Source organism: Macaca fascicularis, chromosome 6, assembly GCF_037993035.2.
Source record: "Macaca fascicularis isolate 582-1 chromosome 6, T2T-MFA8v1.1".
NCBI classification, from domain to species: domain Eukaryota; kingdom Metazoa; phylum Chordata; class Mammalia; order Primates; family Cercopithecidae; genus Macaca; species Macaca fascicularis.
In genome coordinates, this window is record NC_088380.1 from 156135306 (window position 1) to 156160012 (window position 24707).

The 24707-nt window shown below is 47.0% G+C and overlaps 2 protein-coding genes across 8 annotated transcripts in view; both read left to right on the forward strand.

The window, feature by feature from the left end:
* The window catches only part of ABLIM3 (actin binding LIM protein family member 3), a 119561-nt gene extending 113245 nt beyond the window's left edge, over positions 1-6316 (forward strand). Inside the window, exon 24 of the mRNA XM_005558207.4 lies at positions 4160-6316. Coding sequence (XP_005558264.3) covers positions 4160-4273 — 114 coding nt within the window. The 3' untranslated portion in view covers positions 4274-6316. The remainder of the gene's footprint in view (positions 1-4159) is intronic.
* An 11390-nt stretch (positions 6317-17706) lies between these two features.
* The window catches only part of AFAP1L1 (actin filament associated protein 1 like 1), a 67664-nt gene continuing 60663 nt past the window's right edge, over positions 17707-24707 (forward strand). For 5 of the 7 annotated variants that reach the window (XR_012414236.1, XM_045394380.3, XM_073994556.1 and 2 more), the window contains exon 1: positions 18188-18313. Coding sequence is in view for 3 of the 7 variants with exons in the window: in XM_005558214.5 (XP_005558271.3) it covers positions 18298-18313 (16 nt within the window). In the remaining 4 variants the exon portion in view is untranslated. Of the gene's footprint in view, positions 17874-18187; positions 18314-24707 lie in introns of those variants that run through there. The other 2 variants (XR_012414235.1, XM_065546952.2) reach the window with 1 other exon arrangement.

The window sequence follows — 24707 nt, forward strand, 5'->3', positions numbered from 1 at the left end:
GGGACATGGCCAAGCCATATCAATGCCCTTCCCATCTCACCAGCCTCCTTGCTCCTCAGGGCCCCGCACTAGTAATCCCTGTGCCCCAAAGCTTCCTCCAACCCTCCTACAGGAGGGGTCACTCCCCTTGTCCTTTGACCTCCTCCAGCCTTCTATCCAAAGTGCATCAAGCACCTCTCACTCTCTTGTGTATCAGATCATGGATGTGTCCATTTCCTCTGCCTGACCCTGAATTTCTTAGAGACAAACATTGTCTGTCCTTTACTACAGGGCCTGGGCTGGGAGAGGTGTTAGAAAATGTTTATGGAATTGAGTGCAGGCTTCTGAAACAGGAGGTTCAGCACTCCTCGGGAAGAGCATACGAGCCGCCCTTGACTTGTTGGCGTGGAATTGGCCCAGGGTGGAGGGTTGGGGCAGGAGGGGAATGTACATTAGCCAGGAAGCTCTGCCAGTTCTTCCAACTCTAGCATGCTGGGTTGCTAGAAGTGGGTGATTCTCCTCACATTTTAACTAGGGCCTCCGCCTTTCACTGTCTCCAAATGAGAGCGTCCACCAGTGCTGAAGGGGACAGCTCCCAGGGCAGTGCAGTGAAGCCAGTTTTTAGGGATGGAAACATTCTTTAGGACATCAGAATCACCCAGAGACTTTTTTAAAATACCATACAGGGGCCCCACGGTAGACCGATTCAATCACAATTTGGGGAATGTGCTCAGGCCTCAGAACTATTTAAAAGCACCCAAGGATGTCTAAAGCATAGCCCGAGCTGAGGCCCATGGGCTAAAGACACTGCCCCAGCCTCCTTCACTAATTCCAGGAGGGGACTGAAGAAGGAAGACTGTGACCCTGTCCTCAGGGAGCTCAGAGAATAGATATTCATTCATCCAACAGATATTTACTGAATCATCCTCACCTTACAGAGGAGAAAATAAAGATTCAGCAAGGCTGTCATTTGGTCAAAGCTGATCGCCTAGTGATGACAGAATCCGAGTGGGAACTGAGGGAGCTTAACTTGAGCCTTGTGCTGCCTCCCCTTCTTCCACCATCACAAGCACTAGTTTTATGTACAATCCTGACACTGTGGGCCCCCTGAGGGCAGGGAGCAAACCTAGCTCTCCTCCTATGTCCACAGAAGCATCCAGGTACTGTTCAAGATGCTTGCAATATATCAATGAACAAAGCAGAGACCCCTGCCCTCTTGGAACTTACATTCTTGTGTGAGGAGACACAAGATGTGTCTCCTTTATTTGTGTCAATATTGTCAACACAAAGAAAAAATAAATGACACCGTGTGTTAGAAGGTAATGAGTGCTAAGGAAAAAAGTTAAAAGAGAGAAGAGAAGGGGATTAGGAGAGGAAGAGGCGAGTTGCAGTTTTAAATAGCATCATCAGAGCTGGTCTCATTGGATGCATGACATGTAAGCAAAGGTTCGAAGTAGTTGAGGAGTTGGGCATGCTTTTATAAGCAGGAAGAACTTTCTGGGCAGAGAGAACAGCCAGTGTTGAGACCCTGATGCAGGAGTGAGCTTGTTGTGTTTGAACATAGCAGAAGGTGAGTATGTCTAGGGTCACGTGAGCACAACAAAGATGAGGAGGAGAAGATGAAATCCAAGGAAACTGGGAGCAGCTCACACGATGTAACAGGTGCATGAAAAGATCACCATGATAGTGAAAGTGACCAGATTGAGTGCTTTCTGTGTGCCCTCAAGTGCTGAGCACAAGACCTGTATCTGCTCATTCATCCTCATGGTATTCATGATGCAGACACTAGGAAGCTCCCATTTTCCACAAAAGGAAATTGAAGTTCAGGAGGGGTTAAGTAACTTGTCCATAGTCACATGGCCATATCTCCCCGGCTCTAAGAGATGCTCTCTTAACCTTCTGCTTTAACACCTTTCTATGGCAAATGTCAGATGGACAGTGGTGGCATTAGGGGCCTTGAGAACTGGAGGGAGAAAGGAGGCCCCAGCTGGCCCTTAGAGGAGAGAAGCCCTGGTCTCCTTCCAATGTGTCCTACTTGTGAGCACGTTACCTGAGGGTGACTTTTGAACACGTTACTTGAGGGTGACTCTACCGTTCCTTTATATCAAGTCTCATAACAAAGATTTTTGAACATAGTGGAGAAACTCAACTAGAGAACCAATACCGACCACCACCCTCCAACAACAACAAATGATTCCAAAGTACAGTTTCCCTCAGTCTTTACCATGGAAGTAGCAGAGAGGGGGACTCTCCTATCCAGGGTGTCTTTCATCACTTACTTGAGTAGCACAAACATGGACAAGTCAATAGTACAAAGAAAGAGGCAGGGTCTTAGGGATCTAACAAGCAAATATAATGTGTGGGCACTGCCTGGGTCCTAATTCAGACAAACCAACTGTAAAAAGACATTTTCAAGACAGGGACTTTGTAATGGGCAGGTATCAGGGAATTCTGAGGAATTCTCGTTAAATTTTCTTGGGTTTACTCATGGCATTGTGTAACCACAATGTGAGAAAATATCCAGTGTGTTTTGAGATACATTCTCAGGTGCATAGGAATGAACTGACACAAAGTCTAGGCTTTGCTTTAAAATATTTCAGCAAATAAAATAGATAAATGAAGCAAATGTGGAAAACCTCACAATTACTGGATCTGGATAGTGGACATGGGCTTTGTCCCGTTTTCTCTCTTTTGTGTAGTTTTGACATTTTTCATAGTAGAAAGACTTACTTATGAATTTTTTAATGGGGCTGACCAAGAGGGGCATTGGGAATGTAATGCATTTTGCCTGGACTTTGGTCCCAGCTCTACTACTTAAAAAATTATTGACCAAAAATTGTCAATATTACCTTTGCTTGAAATTCTGAAGGTATGGTGAAAATGCTAGTTCACATAGCCATGCGCCATGGCTCACACCTGTAATCCCAGCACTTTGAGAGGCTGAGGAGGACAGATTGAGCTCAGGAGTTCAAGACCAGCCTAGGCAATATGGTGAAACCCCACCTCTACTAAAATACCAAAAAATTAGCCCAGCGTGGTGGCGCACACCTGTAGTCCCAGCTACTTGGGAGGCTGAGGCAGAAGAATCGCTTGAACCAGGGAGCTGGGGTTGCAGTGAGCTGATATGCCACTGCACTCCAGCCTGGGCAACAAAGCGAAACTCTGTCTCAAAAAAAAAAAAAAAAAAAAAAAAAAAAAAAAAAAAGGTTCACAGTGACAACAAGCCAAAGAACTGACAAATTATTGTGTGGTCACATACATAATTTTCATTGAATCTCCTTCATTACCCAATTAGCTCAGGTAATTGCTACCAACAAGCCAGCTTAAGTGAACCCATTAAGTTTCCAGGCAGTATATATGCCATATATTTCTCTTTTTAAACTTAATTTTAAATTCCATTTTGAAAAATTTTAGCTCTCCAAGAAAGTTTCAAGAATAGTAAAATGAACATCCATCTACCGTTCACTAAATACACCAATTGTTAACATTTTACTTTTTAAGTGCTGTATGTTTCTAATTCTAAAAGCTTTTGACAATGTATCACACTTTTAAAGCTGCTTAGAAGGGAGGAAGGGAAGGAGGCCAGAAAGAGGAGAAAATCTACTATAGAATGCAGACAAGGGTTTGATTATAAAGCATACTTGTTTTCATATCAGAAAAAGATGCACTTTGGTGCATCAAAAATTATGAGCAGTAATGTTTTTCATTGACTGGCCTGATGAACAGCCTTCCAGATCATTTGTTAAAACATCAGTAAGAGGAAATATCCCCTAAAATCTTGGACATGGCTCCTTTTTCTCTCAAAGGGGAGTGAGATAGCGTGAATCCACACACACTTCTGGATGCAAATACATGGAGCAGGCATGCAGAAAGGGAAGGAGTCAACAGGGGACTCCAAGGGGTGTGTAGTGGAAGCGGAAGCCCCACTTGAGTCATAGGCACAGGAGGCCTCTTCAGCCAAATCAGCTCCAGAGTCCTCCCTGGGGAAGTGTTCATTCCATATTCACTCATTCAACAAATATTCATCACACACGCCCCAGGCTCAGGCACCATGCAAGGCACAGGGTGCCCGGAGGGAACACGCAGCACCCACTGCTGCCTCCACCTGCCCCCACATCTTGCATCCTCATGCTGCTCTCTTTCTCTGTCCCCCCACCCCCACCTGCCCTGCCTCCTTCAGCGCCACCTGTCCCAGGAAGAGTTCTACCAAGTCTTTGGCATGACCATCTCTGAGTTTGACCGGCTGGCCCTCTGGAAGAGGAATGAACTGAAGAAGCAAGCCCGGCTGTTCTAGGCAGAGGCTCTATAAATATATATGCATTTATATAAAGATATATGTAAAATCTCTCTACTGAAGCTCGGTATAATCCTCTCTTGTGTAATGGGACACACTGCCTGCCATGAGACTTGCTTTTCTGTACTGTCAGGCAAGCCCACGTCATCGAGATATTTTTATGCTCCTTACTTTCTCTTTTCTAAGTGCTGTGGGATCTGGGAAGGGATTTGAGGGGACTCTGTCCTTTTATTGGGGATCCTTTTTATACTGAAACATCTGTCCTAACTTGAGTGCCCCAAGGTCCAACTCTCTTTCCTAAAGAAGGTGCCTGAAAAAGTCTCTCTTCTCTCTGCTTCGTGGCCCCTTTCTTAAATTTCTAGGGCTGATGCTGACCATGGGGTTTCCACACCTTATTGGCCCCAGAGGGGCCCTCCCATGGGAAGATCTGCAGCAATCTCCCCAAATCAATGAGCGCCTTTGAGCGCCCACGAAGAACTTTCTCAACACCCCCAATTAGGAGCTCCGTGCTCTCTGGGGGCAATGCAGTTAAAAGTGTGAGTGTCAAATATAGTTATTACACCAGTCAACAGAAGTAGACAGGGCCTAGGCCTCTCCTCAGCTCCCTAACCCTCCTCCTTCTGCCCTGGATTGTAACCTCTCCCTTGTCCAAATCTAGGATTCATGGTAGGAAAAGGAAAAGGCCCTTCCCTTCCCTCCACCACTTCCAACTGGCCCCTTTGCCTGACCTGGACTTGGAGAACCAGAGGAAAGGAGAGGGAGCGGAAGTGGGAGACAGAGCAGGGCACCTGTTAGAATCAGAGCTGCAGGATTTCTTGGGACCCTCCTCTCTCCCTCACTGCTCCCAGCACCTCCTAACCCTTCCCCCTTTCAAGGAGAGGCCCATGATTGCAGCTTGTATTCTTTAGCCTTATTACAATCTATGTGCCTGACAACTCAACACACCGCAGGGCTAATGTTCCCACCAGAGCTCCAACTGAACAACCAGAGAGACAACTCTCACCGCCCTCCAGAGAGAAAATAGGCCATGTCCCAAAGAAAGGTTCTTGGTCTATGCCTCTGGTCTGTGGGCTGGCAGGGCAACCATAACATACCCCCCCCCCAGTTCTCGGCTCCTGCTGCAAAGTTGGCCATGTTTCACAGGGAAACTTTTGGAAGAGTGGCTGCTTATGAGATTCCAAAATGAAGTGTTGGCCAACATCGCTCATGGCCATCCCGGATTTCCCCGGTGGCTTCCTTTCCTGCCTGCTCGCCTCCCTGAACAGGGGAGAAAACTTAACCTCTCTTCTCCTCTCCAAACCTTTCACCTTGAGTGGGCAATGTTTGGTGGGGGCTGTTCCTTCTTGGAGATGCCTTGAGTCAGACCATTTTGAGATCATGGAGGAAGGATGAAGAAGTGAAAATGACAATAATGACTCTCAAGAGGCTGGTGATGTGACATGGCAAATGTAGAACTGACTTAAATTGAACAAACCCTCACTGAGCACCTCTGATGTTGAGCACCTGCTGAATACTGAGCACTGAATGGGGGAGGGGGAGGGGAGCACAGGGGTGAGTCAACCTGGGACTTGGTCTCAGGGACATGCCTACCAATAGTGGGTATCGTAAGGCATGTACCCAAACATAACAGATGTAAGGCAGAAAGTGATCAGAGAAGGAATGAGAAAGTGTGCGTGATGTTAATGAAAAGTCATATGCAGTTAGAGCAGACCAAGGAAAGCTTTCTGAAAGAGATTGCATCTGAGGAAAATTCAGGAAGGATCTTTGTAGATTGGGAGGAGATTCTAAGTTGAAGGGGTGATAGGGTGAGGGGCCACAGGGAAGTCTGCTGTGTTCTCATGTAGGATGTCAGCCCTCCCTGCAACTTCTCTTTTTGGCCAATGTCTTTTCACTTTCCTGACCCTTTAGAATCGTCCCCAGCCAGAAGCAATCATGGAAGCTGCCTCATTGTCACTGGTTAAGAACTTGGCGAGATTGAAGGGCTTTTGTTATTGTTGTTGGATATTTTTGTTTCCCATAAAAGCACATCATTTCAACCCTAAACCTGTGTCCTTCTGTTGTTTCTTGTGTGGGAGTGGAAATGACTGACATGGGAAGAGGCTGACCCCTGCACATTTTTCAAAATAAAAGCACCAAAACAGCAGCCACTCCTTTGACCTCAGTTTCTTCTTCTGTAAAATGAGAACGTTTGGTAAAGGTAAACATCACTCAGATTGTTTTCTGTAGAATGCAGGATCCCTCAAGATGCTAGAGGATGTTCCAACAACAAAGAAGTTCTGTGATCAAAAACAATAATAATAGTTCCTTATTACTAAGCACCAGCAATGTTCCAAGTTCTATGCGAGCACTTCACACCCATCATCTCATTTAAGCTTCTGAAACAACCCAAGAAGTAGCCATTATTAATATCTCCATCTCCTAAATGAGTAAATAGCTTTGAAGAGAACCACAATTACCGATGGTAGAGCCAGGAATGAATTCCAGCCTGTCTGACTCAGAGAGACCAGCTTACCGCTCTTATTAGGCAAAATCCTTCCAGCTGCAGGTAAAGAGAGCACCTTATTACAAGTGGCTTCAACAGTGAGAACACGTGTTGTCTTGCACAACCAGAAATCCAAGGCGCAGAGTTAGTACATTCAGCAGCTCAGGGATGGAGTCCAGAGCCCAGGTTGTTTGTACCTCTGTGCCCCACCATCCTCAGCATGTTGGTTCTTGCCCTCAGCCACATGTCCTCTATGTTTATAAGAGGCTTCTGTGGCTCCAGGCATCATGTCCTCACACAATCATATCAAAAAACAAGAAAGTCTATTGCATATCTATTGTAGTCGGAAAAACTTCTCCGAAGTCCTCAGTAGACTTCTGCTCGGATCCCACTGGCCAGAACTAGGGATATGTCCATGCCCCTGCTGCAGTAAGGGCTGGGAAACTGGGCATTTGGCATTTTCAGCCTCAACAGGGGGAACCAGGCTCTCTACCAACAAAGAAGAAGAGAGGAGGGCAGAAAAGGAATGGCCTGTGGTTGAGGAAATCACAGCGCCTCTGCCACAACCACTGTGCCATGAAAGAGCACATCACATCCCTTCTCTTGTAGACTCACAATGCACATTGCCAAAAGTCCTGAGAAGTCCCACCATAGTACCCTTGTTTAATCCAATATTTTATAAACGAATTTAACATAACCTCTGTTAAGACATGCTAGGCTTACTGTTATTTTGTTGTTGTTGTTGTTGTTGTTTTTGAGATGGAGTCTCACTCTGTCGCCCAGGCTAGAGTGCAGCAGCGTGATCTCGGCTCACTGCAAGCTCCGCCTCCCAGGTTCACACCATTCTCCTGCCTCAGCCTCCCGAGTATCTGGGACTACAGGCACCCACCACCATGCCCGGCTAATTTTTTGTATTTTTTTTTTTTTAGTAGAGACGGGGTTTCACTGTGTTAGCCAGGATGGTCTCGATCTCCTGACCTCATGATCCACCCACCTTGGCCTCCCAAAGTGCTGGGATTACAGGCGTGAGCCGCCGTGCCTGGCCAGCTTACTGTATTTTATCTGTTCAAAGATGCACACTTTTTTCACATTTCAACATCTCTGAAGATGAGATGTGGCTTAGAATTAAAAGTAGCTCCTTTTCTGAGCTCTCATTCTGCTATTCTTCAATAAGAACCAATGCTGACTTTCAGCCCCAACATGGCCCCTCCAGACAGGTGGCTCAGATGTGCAAAAAGATACTCAAGAATGCATTTGCTCCCCGCCTACACATGCACCCAACAAATATTCGTGAGCAAGTATCTCCTGCCAGGCAGGAGCACTGAGGATACAACAGTGTGGAAGGCAGGAACGGGCTTTCCTCATGGACTCTGGTCTAGAGGAGAAATGAATCATAAATAAGGCAACAGAAAAAGAGCTGGCACATGAAGATAAATGCTACAGAGACAATAAATAGGTATCATGAGAAAGGAACTCACTTCATATGCTAATCAAAGGATGAAAACCAAGTACCTGGGGAAAAATGGGATTGGTAGCATTCTTGGCATAGAGACAGTGGATGCAAAGGCCCTGGTGTGAGCAAGAGCTTGGCTTATTGGAGGAACAAAAAGAACCAATGAGGATGGAGTGGAGCAAATGCAGGGGAGAGTGAGATTAGAAGCAGTGGGAGGGCAGGCAGGGGCCAGCCATGTACAGGGTCTAAAAGGACACCCCTCAACTATCCAGGCTTTGTAGAGGGTGCTTTGTCAACATGCTGGGTGTAGGAAGAATTGTTCCAAGCCTTGCCACTCAAAGTGTTGTTTCTAACCGGGAACATTGGCATCACCCAGGAACTTCTGTGAAATGCAGAACCTCAGGCTCCACCCCAACCTGCCCAATCAGCATCTGTATTTTCATAAGATCCCCAGGTGATTCACACACATGGTGAAGTGTAAGAAGCGTTGCTCTCACCCATCTTCCTTTCATGAACAGACATAACATTTTGAGTCAGACTGTCTGAAATTCTAGAACGGGGCCTTTCCCCACACCTGCAACCCCTTTGGACACTGGAGATCAACCTTACATCAATAAAGCAGAACATGACTTTGGAGGCCACAGAAACCACAGAAGGTTAGAGCTTAAAGCTAATAATACAATAGTTGCAATTCGCAGCCATGATACAGGCTGACTGAGTGAGCAGATCAGAACCAGAAGCCAGCTCTCCTGTGCCTGCAGCCCCTCATCCTCACCGGGCACCCAGTTCATAGACATGGGCGCCAGCTGTAGAAGGTGTCAGCAGCTGCAGCTGGCCACAGAGCCAAACGTGGACTAGAAGGCTGTTATTCAGCACTGTTAGCAAAATTCAAGGGGGCAAAAGCACTACTAAAATTAATAGCAACTAACTTTTACAGAATTATGCCACTTCCATGTGGAATTAAGTTTTAAACATATTATTCCACATCAGACTTTGAGTTGCTAAAAATCTTGACTGCACAGTGATAAACACCTACCTACATACTCAGCTATGGGCAGCGCCAAGTCACTCAGAAGCCCTGCAGCAAGACTCCAAATGAATAGAGTCCAGGGGCTGTGCAGATGAGGGTCGGCCTCTCCCCACCACTCACAAGCCTTTCACCTCTGTACTTGGCCTGGTCCAACATGATTGGCCCAGAGACACAGACGAGAGAAACCAAAGGCCAGAAGTCACCATCTATGGTCAGCCTCAGGGAAAATTAGAGCTAAATGTCAGATAAATGAGGCTTAAAATTGGCATGACATCTATGTCCATAGCCAGAAGAATTTTCATCCCAGTTCTTCCCAGATTTCAGTCATTCAAGCATCACCCTCACGATTTCATCAAATTATTTATTTTCTTAATACTATTTACTTGATATTTTTCTTTCAGTTGACATGTATCTGATGTTTCTATTTTAATGCCAGTGAAAAGTACGGGTTTGTAGGACTGTTTATATGGGGTTTTTTGCTTGTTTGGTTGGTTTAGCTTGTTTTGTTTAGTTTTGTTTTTTAAGAGACAGGGTCTTGCTGTGTTGCCCAGACTGGAGTCCAATGGTGTGATCATAGTTCACTGTAACCTCGAACTCCTAGACTCAGGCGATTTTCCTGCCTCAGCCTCCTGAGTAGATGGGACCACAGGCACACGCCACCATGTTCAGCAAATTTTTATTTTTTAATTTTTTTGTAGAGATGGCAGGGGGGGCGGTCTCACTATGTTGCCCAAACTGGTCTCGAACTCCTGGCCTCAAATGATCCTCCCACCTCATCCTCCCAAAGTGCTGGGATTACTGGCATAAGCCACTGCACCCATCCTGGTTGTATGTTTAATACAAATTCACAAATTCACAGAAATTCATAACTTTCCAAATATGTTGGTCTGTGTAACATCTAAACACATCTCACATTTTCACCAATTGTCTGAATTCCACACTTTGGGAAACGCTGTTCTACCTGATGGAAAACGGAGGAGAGAAGGTGATTTGTATTCCCTCAACACCCTCATGATAGCTGGTCTTTGGGGCGCCCAAGAGAAACAATCTGAAAACGCTGCAGAGAGAGAAGAAAACCCAAAATTCTTTGACAACAAACAGGGCTTGCTGAACCACAGCTCGCCTGACAGCCGAGACTCTCATATACCAGTGGTATCCTGCTGGAGCATCATATAGACAGAGCATCCCTGGACCTCGCTAAGGTTTTCAGTGGATACAGCCTCTGATTTTCCCCGATGCTGAGGGTTGTAAAGCCTTTGCCTCCGGGTATGCTGCCATGAATTCCAGCAGGGACAGTACAGCGTCATGGGGAAGGGCACCTGGTTAGACGCATCCTCCCTCAGGGCAGTCTCAGCCTTGCCATTTGCTAGTTGAACTGTGTCCTCTCCCTCCCATTTCATATTTTGATTCCGTAACCCCCCAGTACCTCTGAATGTGACTCTACTTAGACATAGGACTTTTAAAGAGGTGATTAAGTTAAGATGACGCTGTTAGGATAGGGCCTGATCCAATCTGACTGGTGTCTTCATAAGAAGATTTGGACACGTAGTGACAGCCAGGGAGCCCATGCAGGGAGGGATGGCCACGTGAAGAGACAGCAAAGGGGCAGCCATCCACAAGTCATGGAGATAGGCCTCAGAGGAAACCAGCTCTGCTGGCAGAAATTCTGTTGTGGCAGCCCTAGCAAACGAATAAAATGAGATGTGCAAAATAGAAATCGAGGCATTTAGTTGATAGAGTGATGTGCTGCAGGTGCGCGCCTGGCTGCAGGGGAGGCTTGCATTTCACTGCTCAGCACCTCCCCTGGGCTTAGATCCTGTGGTTTACCTAGAGTGTGAGTGCCCCCTCTGGGCCACTGCTGGAACTGCAGGGAGAGAGGCTCCCTTTCTCACGTAGAATCTCCAGGTGTAAGGAATTCAGGCCTGCAGCTGTGTGGCCTTCTCTGCCACAGATTCGGACAGACCATCTGAAGATGAACACTAAACAGAGCAGGGCAGAGCCGGGAGATGGAGAGAAAAGAGCAACTGCCTGGTTTGCTTCCTGGATCCAAGCTTGCCTTCAAACCAGTTTCGCCCCTTCAACTACCCAGCTACCCTTTGAGCTTTTTCGTTAAAGCTGGTTGGAGTTGTGATTCTATCATTTGCCACCAAAGAAGTCGTGACAGATACACTGGCTGCCAGAGTGAATGAATATTGGCAGCAGAATCCCGGATGTGTTCCCTTGCTGTCTGTGGGAGGGACAGTGACCACAATTTAAACAGTGCAGGCATGTGCTCCGATCAGAGCGCGCAGTGTGACATGAATCACTAGGGAACATGTAGGAAGGGAAGCTTGCCTCAGTCTGTCACTGAAAAGTGCTTGTAGGGCCCAGACCTAGAGCCTTCTGGTTTTCCAAAACCTTCTTGTGGATACAGAGTTCCCTGTCATACAAAAGAAGCATGACTGCCTCCCTAACGCACAGGGCCTTGCCCACCTGGATCAGGACAAATTGTCCATCTGGCCCTAGCAATCTGTCCGTCTAACAAAATAATGGGACTACGTAACGTTTTTAAATGTGCATACAAAACACCACTCCTTAGCTGACTCTGTGGGTAGCAGCATTTGGAGGCCTGGTAGTCCTCCCATCCAGGAATATCGGGAGCTCCTGCAGGGAAGGAGGAACCTGGCAGAAACAGTTGCGTTTCCAGGGGTTGGATTTATATAAAACTCCCTGCAGGGGGCAGCCTGGGTTATGTGGCCACAGTTTCAGCATCCCTTAATATTTTTCCATAAACATCTGACAAGTTCTTCAGAGGAAACCCACACTGATTACATAATAACTAACACTTCTGATGATGGCTCAGACACTTACAGATCTCATTTAATCCCCTGGGTACTACTTTCATCCTCATTTTACAGATGATGAAATTGGGCCCTTGATAAATAACTCATCCAGTGTTTCACAGCTGTGTGTGGCAGAGCCTGCACTTGATCTTAGAGATGGCTTACCCAAAGCCCATGCACTTCGCTGTATCATACAAAATCTCCTCCCTGAATAGAGTGCCAGCTGGCATTTGAAGAAAACGTACCATGTGCTAGCATGGCACCAACCACTCCACACTCTACCTACACAGTTACAGTGAAGCATCACAACTGCTGTTTGGGGAAGATGTTTGTAGCCCCAATTTTTAGATGAGGAATCTGAAGTTCAGAGAGGGTGAAGATCATGCCTTGGCTGTGCAGGGGCGGGACTGGGTAACACTCAGATCCACCTTGTCCTGAAGTCATGCTCTTCACCACTGTGTCCCACACACTGAACAGAGTGGCTCAGGTGACCTCATATCCGGGCATCACTGCTCCAGGTAAGATTTCTTCCCTTCTTTCAGCCTCAGTTTCCTCAACTGACAAATGAAGGGACCAGACAGGCTAATGTCTCAGGCTTTTTGGGGGGCTCTAAAGCTTTTCTAGCTCCAGGTTATAAAATCCACTTTGGACCTTTGCAACCTGGCACCAACCTGCAGCCACAGATGAAGCCAGGGGCGTGCAGCCCAGATCTTGAGAAGAGAGTTAGTCCACGCTGCAGTGTTAGGAGCTGCACACCCTCCTCAGGCCTCAGTGTGGAGGCCTCCACGGCTGGACAGACCCTCCAGATGTCTTCATGGGTCCATAATTTCCCTCAAGTTTCCACGTTGGGGGAGGGGAGCTATAGACCAGATTAAGTCCACAGGGGTGTTTTAGTTGGCTTTTGCAATGTTTTAAAACAATTGGAATTCATTACCAACACTTTTAAATCAAAAGAGATTTCTCACTAAAATCTAGATTTCTGGGTTCTGCTGAAAAAGCTGAAGATTGGCCACTCCAGTTCCGAGCTGACTGGTGACTGGCCCCTCAGACAGAGCAAGAGGGCTCTGCTTTGCCGTGGCCCCTCCACTTCCATGGCCTGCTTCCTGCACACCCTTCCTTGCCCGGCCCTGTAGGTACTTCAGGGCATGAGCCTCGCTTGAGGAGCCTAAGATCTTGCTTAAGGAGAAGTATCCAAAGGGAGGGAGTAAGCTTCATGCAGCATTTCGGCATAAAAACAAAAGCTCCTTTTCCTTCATACACAACCACTGGGCTTGGCTTTAACAACTGTGGAAGCTGAGCCCTGTTGCCTCCATGCAGGTAGGAGCCCCATGCCCTGGAGCAGAAACTCGAAGGTGCATGGGAAGAAGGAGTTTTCATGCATCCACGAAACCTTTCTCTTTCTCCCAGAAACAGCCACTGAGATCTCTATCTGCTATCCGGGGCCCAGGGTGGACCAGCAGACGGGTGTCATTTCCCTGAATAGGGGCTATAATGGCAACATTGTGCTAAGTGGAACAAGAGACGTTTTCATTGCAGCCAGCATCAGGCAGATACCCGATCAGAGGGCTCTGGGGATCACCCCACACACAAAGGAGCATGGGAGAGGGGTCCCGAGCCAAGGAGAAGCCACACATCCACAGCGGCACACAGGGGCTGGGCAGCACAGCGGCGTGTCTCCAGAATGCCTGGTCACAAGTTCACTTCCCGCTGCAAATAAATAAGCAAATACGACAATCCCAGAAGACAAATGGGACTGCCAGGACACATGCATTAATAGAAGCCAATACTGGCAGGCCTCACACACCCTTGAGTATGTTTTCACTGACTCATAATAACAAATACTTATTACCATTTACTAGGCGTTGGGCACTGTGCTAGGTTCTAAGGATCTAGCAATGAGTAAGACCCAGCGCCCACTCACAGCATTTGCAGTCTGGCGGGGGACAGGGAAGCGTAGGGAAAGAAGCACATAAGAAATTATATACTATTGACCCAATGGAAGAAGTGAGATTCACACAGCAATGACGTTGACTCAGGAACCCAGATTTGAGCACCCATCTGTTGTTTTTCTTACTCTTCCTGAAGTCTCCTGAGATCACTGCAGGCTCAGTGAAGAAGGCACCCCAAACACCATAATAAGAAATCTGGACTCTCCACTGAGGGCCAGGGGGAGCCATCACATATTTTTAAGGGGGAAGTTGCATGGTCTGATTGGGATCATGGAATGGTCACTCTGTTGGCCATGGTGGTAGCAGTCCCTAGAGGTAAGGTGACAGGTTAGGAGGCTAGAGTATGTTTCTCTCCCTGAAACAAATAGTCCTGAGCCTCCAAATTTTTCTTTCCCAGGGTTTCCCAGTTCCAACTGATAAGCTAAGAATGAGACTAGGGAGTATCATTTGTTTTCACAAGACCGGGAGCAGGAGGGAGTTGAAAGCTTTCTTCCTGGTATTGTTCACTAGGGAAAAATTTGATATCTTCTTACAGAGTTGGAGCTCCCCACATAGAATTCTTTAGACAAGAACCAGGCAAACCTGGAAAACTTGGAAGTGAGCAAAGTAGGTAGTGAAAGGGAAGATATGAGCCAGATTCTAAAAATCCTTGCCAGAGACTTGCACTCAAAATGAAATGGAAAGGGGAAGAGAAAAGCAGGTACTAACAACCTCCATTCTCATCCTTGCCCTGATACTTGCCCTCCAATAACCCATGATCCAGCCAACCTGAACTGCTTCACAGACATGTCCTGCTACCCTGGAGCTCAATGTCTTTGCTCGCACTGCTCTTTGCCCATAACGTTATCTCCTCATTACACATTCTCAGTTGCCCCCCTTCCAAATGTCTGTCATCCATTACAGCCTCTATGATTAGTGAAAAAGTCTTGCTTTGTCTGATGGACTCCAAGACCACTTTATTTCTCCTCTGGTACTTTTCATACAGTAATTTTTATTATATTATTTTATACATATCTATCTCCTCTACTAGATTGTATATTCCCTAAGGGTGGGAATCATTCCTACTTAGTATTTCTTCTCTCAATAGAAACTTGCACAGAGTGCAATCGATATTGCCTAAGTGAATTTACGGACAGTGTGGATTGTTAGTTTTTATGAGGAATAAAGAACTCACTAAAGGAAACTTACAGAAAAAAAAAAAAATAGTTATTCCTTGTCCAAACCCGCAAATAACTTTCTCATCCATCTCAGTTACTCTGACAGCAACCAAGCTGTAGACAACTTAGTCAACATTGCCATCTAGTGGATATTATGGGTAATTATTTAAACCAGAACCCCTATACCTTACCTTCCCAGTAACTTTTTTTTTTTTTTTTTTTTTTTTTTTGAGACGGAGTCTCGCTCTGTCGCCCAGGCTGGAGTGCAGTGGCGCGATCTCGGCTCACTGCAAGCTCCGCCTCCGGGGTTCACGCCATTCTCCTGCCTCAGCCTCCCGAGTAGCTGGGACTACAGGCGCCCACAACCGCGCCCGGCTAATTTTTTGTATTTTTAGTAGAGACGGGGTTTCACCGTGGTCTCGATCTCCTGACCTTGTGATTCGCCCGCCTCGGCCTCCCAAAGTGCTGGGATTACAGGCGTGAGCCACCGCGCCCGGCCCCCCCAGTAACATTTTTTTTGTTGATTCTCAGAACTGTGCACAGACTGTGTTCTCCCATTTCTATATCCTTCCCAGACCACAGCTCAGTTAATTCCACTCCATAAATTATTCCATGGACACTTAATACATTTTCCTTAGCCTTTTTTACTTTTTTGTTCCAATTCTCTGAATATATCTCCAAAGTCCTTGAAAGTTTCTGAAAGTTCTCTAAAAGTCTCTACTGGGCGGGCGTGGTGACTCATGCCTGTAATCCTAGCACTTTAGGAAGCTGAGGCGGGAGGAGCGCTTGATCTCAGAAGTTCGAGACCAGCTTGGGCAACATAGTGAAACCTCATCTCTATCTTAAATATTTTTTTAAACATTATAAAAATAAAAATCTCTATAAAAGCCTCCATCTGTTTTTGCAACAGTAACATTTCATACTGTTTTTCTAAATTATTTCAAATGAAATTTTATGTTTTTAGAAGAATTAGTGAGCTAGCCTGAGAACTTAAATACAATTTATGGCCTTGTTTCCAAGTGTTTCAGAGTTCAGACAATAAACTTTTAAAACTTAATCCACTGGCAAATTGTTGGTTGGCTGCTTTAGAATTTAAACTGACCTTTTCAAATTGGAAAAGGGGACAGCAACAAAGAGGAACTCAGAAAATAATAATGGCTCATATTTTATAGCTGTTTGTGGTTTGTAAAGTGGGTTTGTATCATTTCATTTGCTCTACCAACAGTCCTGTGAGGACTTACAGTATGAGGCTTCCCATAGCACAGATGAGCAAGAAAACCTCATTGATGAAAAGTTATTATACAATGTAGTATTTAGATTGGTGCAAAAGTAATAGCGTTTTTTGCCATTACTTTCAATGGCAAAAACCACTATTACTTTTGCATCAAACTAACAGAACAAGAGTCATGCACAAGTTTTCATACATTGTTCACGACATCACGTTTGGTCTGAGTGCTCATACACATACACAACTAAATAAATTACTGATGCAATATTTTAAGACAATGTTGATTTTAATTTGCCCATAAAAGCAATAGAGAAAATATTCCCGGCCAGGAAAGGTGGCTCATGCCTGTAAACCCAGAACTTTGGGAGGCCGAGGCAGGTAGATCACCTGAGGTCAGAAGTTCGAAACCAGCCTGGCCAACAAGTTGAAACCCCCGTCTCTACTAAAAATACAAAAATTTGCAGGGCATGGTGGTGGGCGCCTGTAATCCCAGCTTCTCAGGAGGCTGAGGCAGGAGAATTGCTTGAACCTGGGAGGTGGAGGTTGCAGTGAACCGAGATCGCGCCACTGCACTCCAGCCTCAGCAACAAAGCAAGACTTTTCAAGAAAAAAAAAGAAGAAGAAAAGAAAAGAAAGAAAATATTCCCAGTCCAGGAAAATACAGGCTGGTCTTTCCCAGGCCTTTTCTTGACTCCATACCTTTGTGGTGGGTGTTCCTCATTCCAGAATGTTCTAAGTAGGGAACGGTGGCCAGCTCAAAGCTGAAAACCATGGCCTGGCCCATGGTGGGAGGAGCGGTATCTAGGATAACAATTGGTCCTGGACTTTATGAAGGGTCTTAAAGTCAGACATTTGATATTGTCTATAAATGAATGAGACCTATTTTCACAAGCTATACCAATAAAGTGAAGAAGTTGACATTCTTCATACAGCTTTAAACTTAGATCCCATTATTGTTCCACACTGGTCATAGCAATATTTTCTACAATCTTGCGAAAAGTACACTTACATTGCACTGTATTTTGTATGCTAAAAGTATTCATTTCCACATTTTTTATCACTGTTTTGCATGTTTTCACGTGTTACTCATTTTTCTATTCTTTTTCTGAATTCTCCCAGATCCTCGTATGTTTTCACGTTTTAGTACACAAGGAACATCAAAAGTTGAAAGTGTCCCAATCCCTTGCCCACCTTTCAGCAAGTCTCTCTTTCTCCCTTTCCCAGGTGCTTTTCTTTCTGAAGATCTTTGTTACTATTTAACTCCTCTTTCGCAACACCACTGACATTGCACCCGCATCGCCGCGGGCCCACTGTCTGGCTTAGAAGGTGCTCCAGAAAGACCCGCGGCGAATGGAGAAGACAAGCCCAAAGCCTGGAAATGGGTGGCGGCTGCAGGGAAGGGGGTTTTGATTCCATAGGATAAAAAAGGACTCCAACGGTCTCCGCATTCAGGAATGGAGCGGGCTGAGGGGTGCAGTGGTAAGACCCCATCATTAGCGGAGTGCAAGCAAAGCCGCACACCTCCTGGGTTCGGGCTGGGGCGGGCCGCGCGGGCGCGGGAACGAACGCGTGCGGACTGGGAAGCCGGTCCTCCAAGCCCGAGCGAGAGCGCCGCGGAGGGCGAGCTGGCGGCAGGGCGCGGCGCGGGCGTGTGCGGCACCACGGGACAGCGGCCGGCGGCCCAGGGGGCGAGGCGTGCTCGGGTCTATTCCGGGAGCGGCGCTGAGGGGCGGGGGCGGGCGCGGGCGGGGCGGGGGCGGCCGGCTAGCATCCTGTCTGGGGGAGGGGACCGCGGAGAGCGCCGGCCGCTGGGCGGGCCTGAGAGCTCAGCGCGCCCGCCGCCACCAGCCGCGCCGAAGCCCCCGCGCCCTGCGGCCCGCTCCCCGGGGACCAGGCCGGCGCCATGGACCGAGGCCGGGGTAAGAGGGGCCGTGACGCCCGCACTTGTTGCTGCGCCGGGCGAGTAAGGGAGACCGGGCGATCTGAAGCCGGAGAGGAGGAGGGAGAGAGGCGGGCGGTGGGGCGGGGGCTGAGGAACGCTCGGAGGGAACTGGGAGACGCGGCGCTGGTGCACAGGTGCCTCCTGCTGCCGGGACAACCCGGTGCGTGTCAATGCCTGTGTCCTGGGGCCAATTCGCCTCTCGCGTGTGAAATCAGAGTTTTCCTAGGCTAAGGATTTGTAACTTCATAAAAGATCCCCCTCTAGATGCAGGAGGACAGCGAGCTCCTCTGACCCCATTCCACTCTAAAGGGGAAAACAAGGTTTCCAGGTTCAACTCCCTAAACACCCGCCGTGGGCAGTCCCTGGGGAGAAGCCCCAGGGGACCGAAGTTTGCAGCTGCCTAGGGCATTGGGAGAAGGAGGAGCGCCGGGAGCAGGCGCGCCTGTGCATGTGTGCGCGAGGGAGGGAGGAGGCGGGGGTGGTTCTATCCCGGACCAGCTGTGTCCTCTGCCCAGGCCCTCCTCTCTGGACCAGCGACAAAGTTGGACTAGATGATCTCCAAGGCACCTTGCTGACTCTTTTCCAGTGTATTTGGTAGACGTTTCACAGAAATGGAGGGGACTTACTGGAATTGAGATTGATGTGAGCCGAGAGGGCAGCATTGGTAGGGGGCTAGCGCACATCTTTTTCTTTTTGTTTTGTGTTGTTTGAGACTGAGTTTCGCTCTTGTTGCCCAGGCTGGAGTGAAGTGGCGCGATCTCGGCTTACTGCAGCCTCCGCCTCCCGGGTTCGAGCGATTCTCCTACCTCAGCCTCCCGAGTAGCTGGGATTACAGGCATGCGCCACCACACTCGGCCAATTTTTGTATTTTTAGTAGAGAGCGGGTTTCACCATGTTGGCCAGGCTGGTCTCGGACTCCTGACCTCAGGTGATCCGCCGGCCTCGGCCTCTCAGAGTGCAGGGATTACGGGCGTGAGCCACCGCGGCCGGCAGCGCACATTTTAAGTAAAGGTCTAGACATGGCCTTTGGCAATGGCCAAATTGGCATGTGTGTGTCTGTAAAGAAGTGGCCTGCGGACACGTAAACAATGTCAAAGACTGGGAATCAGAACCCCAGGGTTTCAGTCTGCACCTCTGGAATCCAAAGAGATCACAGGTATGAAGGCACTAGATAAACTAGTGAGTGCTGTGCCAACAGGCAAAGCGTTGTTGTTATTATTAATAATGGAAAATTCCTTCCCCTCCCCACGATAATCCCACACCTCTCCCCCATCTGCCTGTTTGCTGTGCTGACCCCCAAGGGAGAAAAAAAAGGAAGGAACAGGGGCATGGGAGCAATTAGGAGGCACTGGGGCAGGGATGCGCCTGGAGCAGGTGTGGGGTAACCTCCCTTACTCTTACACGGGAAGTCAGGCTTGGCGAGCTCAGAGGGCCAGAGGGGACTCCTGGCTTCCAGTTCAACTTCACCTGCCCCTCCCCAACACAAAATACTGCACTAACCTTCTCCTTCAGGGACTGGGAGGGGCAGGCAGGAAAGAGAGGGGGCTTCTGTATTTGGTTCTTTAGCAACTGAGGCCTAGATTTGTAAAGCAGTTCTCACCTGTTAACTGATTTCTAGGCAAGTGTGCAGAGTGTACATCAGGGAGGAAAAACAGAGAGAAGAGGCACCTCTCACACCCCTCAGTCCTGCTGTTCCCACCTCCCACATCATAGGTCTAAAGCAAATACCACCATCCCTCCTCCCCTTCACACTCCTACCCGCCCCCCACCTCCCCCACCTCTCCACCACTCCCCTCCCCACCAGTTTTTAAATAGCACCTTGTCTGATCTCCAGTACAAAAATCCATACCTAGGCCTACCCAGGCTTGTGGAAAGTGCACTGTGTCATCCTAAGACATAGTGACAATAGTTCACCTCACTTTAAACGCTTGGTAACCAACACCTCCATGTCAGAAGGCTGCCTCCAGAGCACTCTTCCTAGGAAGTCAGACTTCCCGGGAATCCCTTGGTGCTGAGAGCCTAGGAGGGCTCTGACTGGCTCTCTTCCTCCAGGCTTTTCTAGCCTACTATCTTCCTTCACACCTCTTGTCACAACTTTATGACGTAGTTATCATCGTAGTTAGTGTCGGCCTCCCTACCCGGAAGTAAGCTTCAGGAAGGCAAGGAGTGGATCTATTATGATCAATCTGCTGACACCGCGCACTGAGGAGCTCCAGCAGTGGTTTAATTAGTAAACTACAACACACTTTATAGTGCAGCTCAAACTGATTATTTGTACAGCAATACTTAGTAGTATTCTCTTTTTAAAAATCAACATTGCTGTACAAGTAATCAATTGGAGAACGGTAGTAAGTATACTCAGATCAGTTCTTGGTGACCTACAAAGGCCATCTCAAGTAAAGTGGTCTTGTGGCTGGGCACACAAGATCAGTTTAACTGACTAGATCCTCAGTTCTCTACTCTGATAAATAATTGCAAACACAACTGTGTTATGAATCGGAATGCAAAATCTGCATGCATTTTTAAGATAAAATGTGACTTCAACAAGTATTCCAGGCTGGGCGCGGTGGCTCACACCTGTAATCCCAACACTTTGGGAGGCCAAGGTGGGCGGATCACTTGAGGTCAGAAGTTCGAAACCAGCCTGCCCAACATGGTGAAACCCAACGTCTACTAAAAATACAAAAATTAGCCGGAAGTGGTGGCGGGCGCCTGTAATCCCAGCTACTCGGAAGGCTGAGACAGGAGAATCGCTTGAACCTGGGAGATGGAGGTTGCAGTGAGCCAAGATCGAGCCATTGCACTCCAGCCTGGGCAACAGAGAGATTCTGTCTCAAAAAAAAAAAAAGTATTCTAGCAGACCTTTCTTGTACCCCTGTTCCCAGACAGGTGTGCACTCTCTTCTGTCATCAGGGAAGGCTTAAGAAGCACAGGTCTCATTTCAGCCTCCTGCCTACCATGTGTCATGCCCAGCTGACTGGGACTGTCATGCCCAGCTGACTGGGGAGGAAACCACGCATCAGTATTCACGATAATAACTGAAATCATCAAACTCTTGACATGTGCCAGGCACTGTCCTCAGCTTCTTATGTGGCTCCTCTCAGAACAACCCATAGGATGGGGCCTATGAGCTGGGACTATCGTGAACCATACCTCAGAGGAAAGCAGGCTCGACTTGGGTATTAGCCAGCGAGGGCTGCAATAACAGAATACACAGACTGGGTGGCTGCAACAACAGAAATTAATTTTCTCACAGTTCTGGATGGTGGAAATCTAAGATCAAGGTGCAGTCAGGGTTAGTGTCAGGTGGGACCTCTCTTCCTGGCTTGTAGGGACACTTTTTGCCTTGTCCTTTCATGGCTTCTCTGTGCATCCAGAGAAAGAGCTCTCGTGTCTCTTCTTCTTCTTATGAGGACACCAGTCCTATTGGATTAGAGCTCCTCCTTACCACCTCGTTTAACCTTAATTACCTCCATAAAGACCCTGTCTCCAAATACAGTCACACTTGGGGTTAGGGCTTCAACATATGCGTTTGGGAGGGACACAATTCAGTCCATAACAACAAGCTTAGGTCACTGACATTAATTTGCTCAATTATTCATTCCCCATGTGAGACACAGAGCTGGGGTTCAAACCCAGCTGTCTCCATATCAAAGTCCTGATCTTAAGCTTGCTGCTGACTGCCTCCTTGGTGGCAGGTGACCTGCCCAAGCCTTAGAGCAGAACCTAGATGCCAAGTCTTCCTGCTTCAGGCCCCAGATATCTCCATGGCACTTAAGCTGCACTATTCAGATATTTCATAGCAATTGCTGCTAATATACTGAGCATAAAAAGCTCAGCATCAAAGTCAAGTGACTTGAGAATGGAAACAAACTTGGAAGGTAGAATTTCTCTTCTAACAGGATATGTGTCTTCCCATGGGGGGAGAAAAGGATTCATATAACACAGTAACAGATATAAAAACCACTTAAATAATAATGGCAATCCTTCCAGAGGGTTTCCTGATTCACAAATACTATACAAAGAGAATCAACCATCAGGCAAAGCCAATGTCTATGGACACCACCTTCTACAGGACAAGTTAATTAACTCTCTGTCCCTATCATCTCCCACATCATACATGTAAAGCAAATAATGCCACCCACAGATGAGGATAAATTATGGATACTGATAACACCTATTTCTTGGATTTGTTATAAATAACCTACAAATAATACCTAGCATAGGGGATCCACTCAATAAATCCTGGCTATTGTAATAATTGCAATTTTTTTTTTACCACACTCGTCATTAATAAGACTGCTTTATAGAACTTCACTTTCTTCTTCCATAAGCTACTCCAACTCTCATGTTGCTTTTTGAGTCCCTGCTCTGTTTTAAGTACTGAATTAGACAGCTTTGTATACAACTCAAAGATAGGGAACAGGTTATAATCTTGTTTGTATCACGGTGATCCCTTATGGTACTTGTCTCTTGGAAATCCACTTATGACCTTTAATAACTGGACCACTGTCCAAACGACATTTCTGAGAGACCGAAATGTTCATTTTCTGTTATATATTCTCTCTATTCAAGCCTACTGACTGTGGCTATGTCATCACAGTTTCGCTTTTGCGAACTTTTCATTCTTCTTGAACCATCATCTCTTTAAGGCTATGGTCTGAATTTTTTCCGATTTTTTAAAATTTGCCTTCTTAATGTCCAGCATTATGTCTGATCTCCCAGGCTCATGTGGAGTGATTGATTTTCCCCAAGGTTCCTTTCCTTTCCCCTTCACAACTGGTTCTTTTCAACTACTGCAGTTCAACTACTCCTTCCTTTCCTGGCCAGACTTCTCAAATAAATGGTCAGCAACTCCTCCCGCACACTCCTTTCACCTCCTGGGGCCTCGTTTCCAATCACACCCTCCACTGAGAGCCCTCTCTGAAGGATCACAAATGGCTTCCACTTCCATTGGACCAAGACAGGAGTTTCTTTTGCTGCATTCTGTGTTCTTGGGGAGATCATGTTGTCTACTGGGCAACTCAAGAAATGATCTGATGTTCTTCTTTTCATGGAATGACATTTTCATTGCTCAACAGATGATCTAAGAATCCATTCTGTCTGTGTCTTGCCTCTGTTAAACCAGCTTTTGAGATCCAAATTAGGAAGGCCATGTCTTCCCTACAGTGACCAAGCAGCCTGTAGCTAATCCATGAGCTCCCCCTGCAGTGACTCGAGACCCAACTTCCGTCCCCAAGGCTGTGAATTTCCATGCAGACATACCTCTTCCCTGACATCCAAGTTCATTTCCTACTCCTTCTATGGTAAGGGTCTTTTGAAAGGAACCCTTATCCATATTTGAATCATCTTTTTGATCCAAACATATTTCATGAGGTCATCCTTTGTCAGTGTTGGGACTCGGTGGAACTGAGTGGTTCGGAGAATGGACAAACTTGGATTTGAGTTTTGACTGCAACTTTTTGTATGACCTTGGGCAAGTCACTTTCTCTGACCCTTCAGTGTCTTCATTTGGAATGTTATGGGAAAAGTAATACATGTAGTCTAGCACTCAGAATTTAACCACACTCTGCAATGGGTGTAAGTAGTCATACGGGGCCATATGACTTAACTCTGTTCCCTGTGGAGGCTTCTCCTGGTCACTGGGCACTGCTTCCATTTCTTTGTCTCCTGCAGAAGCTGTTTGGCTTCTCCACTTTTGTCAAAGTTTTGCCAGCCTCTCCCTCAAATATCAGTTTCAAACTCCCATTTTCACATGAGTGAGCATCCTGCCAAGTAAGTTCCTCCCTCCCACCCTCTGCCAAGAACATATCGTTACTCCATTCTCATCTTTGGTCCAGAAAAACAATCCTGGTTTTAGATACCATCACCTTCTCATACCCTTCTTAATCTTCAAGAAAACCTCAGAACCAAACAAAAAAGTGAACCCATCTGTGTGCAACACCTCCCACCAAACCCCAGCATTTTCCTCCTTCCTTTCCTGGCCAAACTTCTCAAACAAATGGTCAGCAACTCCTCCCGCACACTCCTTTCACCTCGTGCAGCCTCATTTCCAATCACACCCTCCACTGAGAGCCCTCTCTGAAGGATCACAAATGGCTTCCACTTCCATTGGACCAAAGTCTAGCCTTGCACCTCCATCGAATCCCATCTCCTGGCCTCTAGCTCTGTTGAGCCTCTCCTCCTTTCTGATGTATTCTCCTAATTTGCAGAGATGGGAAAATCACGGATTTGGGGGTCGAATAAGTCTAGGTTAAATGACCACTGCCTCATCCCTCCAGGAAGCCTTTTCTGCCTTCTCCCTGCCCCATCCCACTGTTATAGGTGCTCATAGCCTCTGGGTCTCTCCCACACTAAGACAAGTTACCCAA